The sequence below is a fragment of the Canis lupus genome, chromosome 5, assembly GCF_048164855.1.
Source record: "Canis lupus baileyi chromosome 5, mCanLup2.hap1, whole genome shotgun sequence".
NCBI lineage: Eukaryota > Metazoa > Chordata > Mammalia > Carnivora > Canidae > Canis > Canis lupus.
This window is the reverse complement of record NC_132842.1, coordinates 60,406,464-60,416,530: the sequence shown is the minus strand read 5'-3', so window position 1 is coordinate 60,416,530 and position 10,067 is coordinate 60,406,464. Positions and strand designations below refer to the sequence as shown.

General features: G+C 39.1%; 1 protein-coding gene across 2 annotated transcripts in view; it reads right to left on the bottom strand.

The window, feature by feature from the left end:
* Positions 1 to 3,744: 3,744 nt before the first annotated feature.
* BBS2 (Bardet-Biedl syndrome 2) overlaps positions 3,745 to 10,067 on the bottom strand; it is a 31,117-nt gene continuing 24,794 nt past the window's right edge. For both annotated transcript variants that reach the window (XM_072827031.1, XM_072827032.1), the window contains exons 16-17: positions 5,031 to 5,179; positions 3,745 to 4,212 (exon numbers count right to left, since the gene is read on the bottom strand). In XM_072827031.1, coding sequence (XP_072683132.1) covers positions 4,106 to 4,212; positions 5,031 to 5,179 — 256 coding nt within the window. In that variant the 3' untranslated portion in view covers positions 3,745 to 4,105. The remainder of the gene's footprint in view (positions 4,213 to 5,030; positions 5,180 to 10,067) is intronic.

The following is a 10,067-nucleotide window of genomic DNA, read 5'->3' as shown; positions in this document are numbered from 1 at the left end:
ATGGAAAAGGATTTTGGTGTCAGAAGGGAGAGAGTCCCTGAGAGCCAAACCCTGATGTTTCTATCGGTTACATCATCTACAGCAGCGCCTCTTAGGCTAGAGGACCATGTAGCTCGCAGGTCACCTTCCTACACTATGCTCCGTGACTGAGAAGCTATTTTTCCTAGTACTTCATTCTTCATCTGGATTTTTAGGGCTTAATGCCAATGGCAACAGCTGTTGAGTGGCAAAAAGAGGAATTAAAACATGGGCGTCTTTTAAATATTCATTTCAGAAAAGAGCTATGATGTTCACCTGTATAATATGTGGCATCCTTTCTCTTAATTTTTAATAGTGAAGCTCTAATTCTTAGAATTCCTTTTAGTTAAAGAAGATTTTTTCCCCCAAAGAGAACTGCTTTATATTGTTTCAGATAAGTAATACATGTTCATTGTGAAGAATTAAAACACGTAAAAATATAAAGGAGTCATCTGGAATCCCACCATCCTGTGACAGCCACTGTGGTGCTTTGTAATGCAGCCACTCAGCTGAACTGAACTGTGTTTCCCAGAATTCTGCTTCCACCCAGGAAGGGTGAGCCACAGATTCTTGTGCAAGATACAGAGGGTCCAGGTTAAGCAGTAGCCACTTTGTAGCTCACACATGTTGTGTATCTCTAAGCCCACCTCCCAGTGTGAATCCGCATCTGGGCCACAAGTCTCCAGCTGCGCCTGGATCTTCAGCAATCATGATCGAAGGTCTGCCTGCCTGTCCCCTGGGCTTCAAGTTCCAACTCTTCTCTGAGAGAATGTGGCTTCCAGAGACTGCTTCGCCACTTCCTACAGCTGCACAAGGGTCAACCTGCCAGAACAATTCCCCTTTATATATTCATAATGATGGAAATTGAGAACGTTTTCATAAAGTTATTTTGAGAGCCTATAGGCATTTCTGTTAGGAGGAGGAAAAATAAGGAAGAACTCTATTAATCTAACTTTGGTCCCCATTTTAAAGATGAGGAAAATGAAGCCTAGAAGGGAAGGGCCTGTTTTTTAACCTGGTTTTTCTACTGCTCGTTGACTGGCTTCCAAACTCCATGGAATGTGGTGGTTTCTTTCCTACAGAACACTGAAGGAAAAAAAAAAATCACTGCTTGGGCTACCTCTCCTAGACCATTATTTCTTCAGCTGGAAGCTTCGGCTGTCTTCTCTCTTCAGTACCATTATGTACTTACTTATGTGCCACTGACAATGAGTGAGAAAATGCAAACCCTGTTAGAAGGGTCCTTGTGACACAAGCTCTCCAGCCCTAATGAACTGAACATTCCTGCAAAAAACACATGATTTCCTTCTCTGATTGATGCAAAATCAGTCCACATAGACAATTCTGAAAACTACTTGGGAATCAGCCATGTGGCATCATTTTAGGAAAAGCAGACTTCTGCACCATACAAATAAAAAGATGAGTCAGGAGCTACAGCATTTAGTGTGGGCAGGGGCCAGATGGGAAAAGAGGCAAAATGCAAAACACCAAGCTGCAAATGGGTGTCTTACTGTACTTCAGTTTCAAAGTGAAAGTGGAGATAATTTAGTTCTGTGATCACAGGACTCTGCACTGGCAGATTTGTAACTGCTAATTATAAAATTTGAAACATAAATAATGTTGGAACTCATTCTTGTAAAGCACTTCTAGGGTTGCATAATTGTTGTAAAGTCCCTAGTTCTTTGATTTTTGAAGCTACTGACGGGCTGGCTGAGGACAGGCAATTCCATGGAGAGTAGCAGGTGCTTTTCTGTGCTCAGGACACTGGCTCAGTGCCCCTGGGACGAGAAAGCTGACTGAGATCCAGCCCTGTTCTCACTAGAGGCTTTACATGGATCTCACACGGAACTTATGAGGGACAGGGAATAGCCATGGGAGGGGACCATCTCCTGAGGAGAGAGCATTTGAGCTGAGCCTTGATGTATGTGGCTAGGCAGGCACATTCTTTCAGGAGTATTGAGTACCTGGATCTGGGTGGAGGCAGGGAGACTTGGAAAAGGACTTCAGGCTTCCCCCCACATACTGGAATCTTCAAGCTCAGCTTTTCACTGAAGGCTCAGTGTTTACTTAAAGAGCAACAAAATGCAGCAACAAAATAGAACTTCTGCTGTGATCCTTAGGAGGCACTCAGATTCTATCAGGATAGAACCATAAGGCAACAACACAGAAAGCTGATGACCAGACAGCTTTTCTCCTCCGTAGCCTGAGCACAGTGACTTCTGAGAGGGAAAGAGGTGATAGAATTTTGTATGAACCTGTCATCCCATCCGGTCTTCACACGACTGGGAACAGTCTGGAAGAGCAGGAAGGGCTATGGCTACCTGGTTTCAGACCCACACCATGACTCACCAAGCTGTGAGACCCTGTAGGGGACATGCAGCCTGAGCTCAGAGATATAAACAGCAGGAGGATCAAATAAATGTGAAAATAACCTATTTGTAACCTATAAATCAGGACTATAAAGATATATTTTGCTGTAGGTCAACCCCTTCAAGACTTGCTGTGAGTATTTTTAGGTGTAAGAGGGGAGGTTTTTTTCTGCAGAATGACAATGACCTTTGATGAGATTATTCTATTAGGGTCCCTAAAAATGAATAGTGCCATACAATTCAAACCAGCGCCAACCATAGATGGTAATTTCAACACATACAGGTTAAAAATAGAAAAAGACTCAAGAGTGGGACTTGAGTTTTGCCAGTAACTCTGTGACCCTAGCAGGTGCCTCAGTTTCCTCATCTTTGAAGCACACAGAAGATGCTTTACCACTAAAGGGATTATGGAAAATAGTACAGTATATGTGGGTGTCTAGAACTTACAGGTTGAAAATGCTAACCAAAGGTATTCTAGAGCACAGTCCATTAAAATGAGGATTCCATGAAGCTCACACTTCAGAAACAAGAGGTAATCCTAAATGCCTAAATGGAAGAAACTTGTAAAATTAAAATGAATTTACCACAGGGGGAAAGCCTATCTTCCCCACTACTTAGGAATGCTGGTAGGAAGTGAAAAGTGACCAATGTTTTAGTCATTAAGCCAGTCCTGGAATCTACCCGAAGACAAAATTTTCACTCTCAGGGAAGGAGCTGCTTGTTGTTGGCATAAACACCAGCTTGCTTTTCCTTGCCAACACACAGCTGGCAATATTTCCTGGCCTCACGGCAGTGAGGTATGCCCAAATCTGCCAAGGGAACGCAAGCGGAAATGATAATGTGCTATTTCCGGACCACAACTTTGATCAAAGCTTTCTGTGTTCTACTGACTTGGATTTAAATCACAGCAAGGTCCTAGGACAGCCCTTCTCACATAGGGTTCCCGGTGCTGTCAGGTCTTCGTTGGATGCAGTGAAGGTGAAAATATTCACCCAAACAGATTTCCTGAAACCTCTTTCTCTGGAGAACTGGAGAAAGGCTGCCCTAGGGGATGACATGGCTGCAGGATCACAGGAAGCTGGTCCCTGAATAACTACACAAACATCCTTATATAAATGAAAAATAAATGGGTCATTGTGAACTTTGAGTTCTATTAGTTTCAGTAGCCAACATGACGCCCAACTAACAGATCACCTTCCACTGACTCCCTTAACAGAGAGGTGTCATTTACACCCACCTTTCAGTGATCCAAAGGCACAGAGATCAACATTTCATGCTTGTGTTTCCTCCACGTCATACAGATGGCTTATGAAATCTAATACAGTGGTGATTTTACAATCAACACAAAGTCCAACTCTTAAGTTTTAATGAAAAAAACATTTTAATTACAAATTCAATTAAATTTAAAGGAAGAAGATGTATCTATACATCTATACACCAACTTTACATACATACAGAAAAAAATGTGGACTTTGAAGCCCTTACATTTCAAAGATATCCCCCTCCTCTACACAAACCTGGTATTATCTGGTAACAGTGCAACTGATTCTAAAAATAGAAAGATACACTTTTCAGATGCAGTGGTTGCCTTGCATTCGTATCACTCACCAAGGCTCTTGCCATTTTTAGCACCTGGGTTCACCAGGATGTGATCCAAGCAAACTAGACTCGATTTTTAGGGAAAAACCCTTTCTAGGAACTCCATTACCTAATCTTTCCTAAGAAGAAGCTGTTCCCACGCGCATGATTCTGAACAGCGTGTTGATGTTGTTGCTTCGAATCGCATCCCGACAAGCAGTGATCACTTGGTTCTTTGGTTTTCCAACTGTGCGGATGAAACATCAAATCAGTACAATCCAAAAGATTATTAAAAGTGAAATTATAATTTAGAGGCTCGCTTTAAAACAGCATAAAACTAGGGTAGAAAAGAGATACATGGTGTGTAAATTTAATTTATCTTACCACTACCTAAAAAGAATAACTTTGTGAGGGAATTTATAACAAACCAAGGGACCATCTCAAACCTAGATATGAAGTCAGTTTTATAGAACAGGATCAAAGCTTATATCTACCTAGCAAAGATTTTTTTTTCCTAAATATTTTATTTTTAAGTAACCTCTATACCCAACACAGGGCTCAAGCTCATGACCCCGAGATCAAGAGTCGCAGACTGAACCAGCCAGGCGCCCAAGCAAAGATCATTTCTAAAAGGAGGTGAGAATAGATTTCAGGTATAAATCTCTGGCTACATTTCTGCTTTCTTTGATTTATTTTACTGTTCTTTTTATATTTTCTGTATTTTAAGTTTGACACTTAGCTCATTAATTTTCAATCTCCCTTTTTAAAAAAACAGGTATATTTAGGGCTTTCCCTTGGGTATATGTCTATGTCACTAGGTTTTTCTTGGAAGATACAGCAAGATCTAAAAAAAAAAAAGGGGCTGAAAGTGTTCTTTCTCTCTGAAGTCTGCAGACTGACTAAAGCCAAACAATAGGCTGACCAAATTCAAGTGACTAAGGCCAAGCTTGGTGTTAAAGGTATACTGCTGTTGGCCCCAATATGAATTCTAGAACCTACCACTACCTCTAAGTGTCCTAACCCCCAAATTACAGACTACTTACAGTGCTACAAAAAGAGACTTACCCCGCAAACGACCTGCTCTTTGAATGGCCTGATTTACTGCTTTTAGGTTTCCCAAGAGTTCTGTGTGGTTGTTACAGCGAATTTTGTATCCATTTAACAAGTCTCTGTTAAGGTCATACAGTTCCATGTAACGGTTCTTCATGGTTTTCCTGTGTAAATCGACAGAAGTGTATTAATATCACTGTAACTCAATATGGCAGTAGCTTAGATGAAAAAACCTGCAAATTTCTCACACACATAAAAACACCAAATTTTTTTAACTTTGAAGTGTTTGCTTTGAAACACCGAGAAGTTTCATCAAAATATTCCATTTCTTCCAGATAAATGGAAGACAAGGGGGCTCTCTTGGTTATTAGTCCATGGTTTGTTTGAATTTAGAAACCAACAATTATTAACTGCTCCCTGTGTTAGGGGATAAGGAAAAGTAGGCAAGGCAAAAAGCCAGCTTCAACATTTCTGATTAATACTCAGTGGGCAAAAGTGACTTTATTCTTAATATTTTTAGGCAACTAACAAATTCAGCTTTAAATCTTACTAAGGTGTTAAAAACAATGGCTTAAAATTAAAACTGCACTGAGACATTACTATATGTCAATGAAAATGATTAAAATAAAATAAACTGATAAAGACAAATGCTGGCAAGGATGTGGAGCAACTGCAACTCTCCCCCACTGCTGATGGGAATGCAAGATGGTACAGCTATTTTGTAAAATGGGCAGTTTCTTATAAAGTTAAACATACATTTACTGTACAACCCAGGAATCCCATTATAAGTATTTACCCAAAATAAGTGAAAACATGTCTGTAAAAAACCATATGCAAATGTTTATAGCAGCTTTATTCACAATCACTGAAGTTGGGAAACAACCCATTGTCAATCAGTGAGTGGATAAACAAAGTATGGTATGTCCACTCAGTGGAACAGTACTGTAGCCAGCAATAAAAAGAAACAAATTACTGACATATGCATCAACATGGATGAATCTCAAAAGCATTAGAAGCCAAAATCAAAAGGCATATACTATGTGATTCTGTGTTTATGACATTTTGGAAAAGGCAAAACTACAGGGAAAGAAATCAGGTCAGTGGGCGCCCGGACTGAAGCTTAGGAGGTACTGATGCAGAGAGGCGCAAGGGTGATGGAAATATTCTACATCTTGATTGTGGTAAAAGAAACATAATTTTATATGTTTCTCAAATTTTACTGAACTGTAAACCCGAGAAGGGTGAATTTTCTGCGTGGCTATAGTAAATTATATATCAACTGATTTGGATGGATGGATGGATGGATAGATAGATAGATAGATAGATAGATAGATAGATAGATAGATAGATAGATAGATATTCAGCTAAAAAAGGGATTTAGAGGTTGGTGGTCACTTCCCCCCAGTTTAGCACTCAAATGCCTAAAGTCAGCAACAGCTCTCGGACTGAAAAAGAAGAAAAAACAATAACAGAGTAGGGATCCCTGGGTGGCGCAGCGGTTTAGCGCCTGCCTTTGGCCCAGGGCGCGATCCTGGAGATCCGGGATCGAATCCCACGTCAGGCTCCTGGTGCATGGAGCCTGCTTCTCCCTCTGCCTGTGTCTCTGCCTCTCTCTCTCTCACTGTGTGCCTATCATAAATAAATAAAAATTAAAAAAAAAATAACAGAGTAGAACAGGGGCCCTAGAGATTTAAAAAATGGCCAGAAAAAGCAAGCACCTCATATACCTCAAAGACATCGATGGGAAGAAAATGAATTGCAAAGTAAGAGACAAAACAAGCTCAATTTACAAAGGATACAAACTCACATCTAGAAAAACTAAACTATACATAATTTAGTAAAGTAGTATAGAATCAATATACGAAACTCAGCAGTGTTCACAAATTCAGACAAAAAAAAAAAAAAAAAACCCAGAAGATGTAATGTGGAAGAAAGATCCTATTTACAATTGCCAAAAATACTTGGGCATACATTTAATGAGAAATAGCTAATACCTAAACGAAAGACCTAAAACATGACTCAAACACATATAATGACCCTGTTAATAAATTTAACACGATTGCACTAAAAACACCTACCTTTTTTTTTTTCTGGAGCCTAAAACAACTGATGAGAAAGTTCACTGGAAAAGTGAACGTAAGTGGCCAGGAAAACCATGACAAGGAAGACTGGGAGGAGGGGCAGCTGGCCATAGCAGGAAACACACAAAGCTTCAATACAGAAAGGAATGGTACTGTCAAATAAAGAGACAAGACAGACCAATAGAACAGGACAGGAAATCCAGAAATAGACCTAAGAGCCTATGGAAATATGATACATGGTAAAGGGAAGCATCTCAAATCAAATCAGTGGGAAAATGGACTTCTAAAGTAATAGTATTAAAATGCCCAGGAAAAGAGAAACTGAATTTATCACTGTTATGCCAACCAGGATAAATTCCAACTGCAAAGGAGTAAATGTAAAAAAGGAAAACATACAAGTACTAAAAGCAAAAGAAATAGGTGATTTATTCTCCAACCTCAGAGTAGAAGTTTAGTTAGTGACCCATTTGACCACATAAAAACTTTAAAGAGCTGTTAAAAAAATAATTTTAAAAATTTTTAAATATTTAAAATATTTTTAAATAAATTTTTAAAAATCTAAGCAAAGGACGAATACAAATAACAAACTGAAAAAATATTACATCTCATCACAAGGGATTAATACATGCAAAATAAATAGAAAGAAACAAATACAAGTGGCCCTTAAAATAATGAAAAGATGCTCAACACTGCTCACAATAAAACAAATGAAAATGAAAACTACAATGAAACCATTTCTCAGCCATTGAGTTGGTAAATACCTTAAGAGTATGCCACCATACTCCATTGGCAAGGCGAAAGAGAAACAGGCACTCTCATATATTACTGAGGAGAATGCAAAATGGTATCACACCTACAGAGGAGAATTTGGCATATCTTGCAAAATTCTAGATGTAAGTCTCATTTACTCTGGCAATTCCATCTCAGGACTTTTTCCCAAAGATACCTCAGCAAAGTATGAAAAGATTATATAACAAAGCTATGGTTGCAGCATTCTCTGTAACAGCAAAAGACCAACCCAAATGTAAGGAATTGACTGAATAAACATCCAGAGAATGAGTACTGGACAACTGTAAAAACAACGAGAAGTATCTCTGTACATGACTATGGAGTGATCACCATATTTTTAAGTGTAAAAAGCCAGATGGAGAAGAGTAACATGCTATGATTTATCTAGTGAGGGCAGAGATGTGAATGTGAGTGTGTGTGTGTGTGTATGTGTGTGTGTGTTTTCAAATTTTGACTGGTTATGTACAGTAAAACTGAGGGAACAGGATGGAGGTGACAGGAATTAGAAGTGAGACTTTGCTGCACATTGATTTATAGAGGTGACTTTGGAACCACATAAAAGTTTTAATAAATGTGTAATAAAATTAAACCAAAAAGGAAAAAATGTCAGTTCTTGCAAGACCAAAAGCAAAATGAACCAAATGAGCCTAACTATGTATCAAATTTGTGGCATAACCAGAAAGAGGGGTATTACTTCAAATACAACAAATTGACTAAAAATTCCCACTGGAATATACTCTAAAGACACAAAAAACTAGAAAAAATTTTGTACTGTTTTCAACCATACTATTGATGATAGGTAATATTAGTATTATTCTAGCAAATACTCATATGGATACTGGTTACAGCCATGATTTCCAATGTGAAAAAGAAGAGTTACACCTTTAAGATCAAAGCTAAGAGCCTGCATTCATAAATCTGAAATTAGAGCCTGGCTCTATCCATTGAAAAGTCCTAGAAACAGTGACCAACCAAGCAACAATGAACACTTCTAATGTGCAGACTATGATCTCTAAATACCATTTCTCACTAAAAAGAAACCAAGGCTCCTTAGAGAAATGGCTGATTCCAGATTCAGAACAAATGTACCAGATAAGCCTAAAACGTCTTGTACAAGAAGACAAGGACCTAATAGAATATTGGCTATGTCCAAAGGTAGCTATAGACAATCTGAAAAGGTTCCCACTGGCCAAAGACAGGACAATTTAGCCATCATACAGAATAACTGAAATGGATTGAAGCACATTAATTAAATATGTTAAATAAAATACATGAGTTTATAAGGATTTAAAAATCTCACCGGTCAACATGGAGGATGCTAGAGAATCAAATCATTATTTTATTATTATACCTATATTTCTTTTATTTAAGTAGGCTCCATACCCTGCATGAGTCCAACATGGGGCTTGACCCCTGAGACCAAAACCTGAGCTCAGGGGTACCTGAGTGGTTCAACTCATTAAGTGTCTACCTTTAGCTCAGGTCATCATCCCAGGGTCCTGGGACAAAGCCCCATGTTGGGCTCCCAGCTCAACAGGGAGTCTGCTTCTCCCTCTCCCTCTGCCTCTCCCTGCTGCTTGTGCGCTCGTGAGCTTTCAATCTCTCTCTCTCTCTCTCTCTCAAATAAGTAAAATCTTAAAAAACAAACAAACCCTGAGCTCAGATCAAGAGTTGGATGTTCAACCGACTGAGCCACTCAGGTACTCCTGAACTCATTATTTTAAAGCTGATAGGGCAGCCCAGGTGGCTCAGCGGTTTAGCGCCGCCTTCAGCCCAGGGCATGATCCTGGAGACCTGGGATCGAGTTCCATGTCAGGCTCCCTGCATGGAGCCTGCTTCTCCCTCTGCCTGTGTCTCTGCCTCTCTCTCTCTCTCCTCTCTGTGTATTCTCATGAATAAATAAATAAAATATTTTTAAAAAATAAAGCTGATAAATAATCTGTCTTTCCTTACAAACTATACCTCAGGGAGCCAAATAATCATTAATTCATAAGGGAATATTATGCTTTACAGAAGTATTTAAACTTAAAAAAAATGAAGAAAAAGTAACAATTAGAATATCACTGTTTTTGCAAACTCCAAAAGAAATAATAGATCTAGGCAATGGTCATTAATGACTGAGAATAGAACAGAAAGAGACAACCAGGCATCACATGCTCCCTCGTGGAAGTACGTACACAGC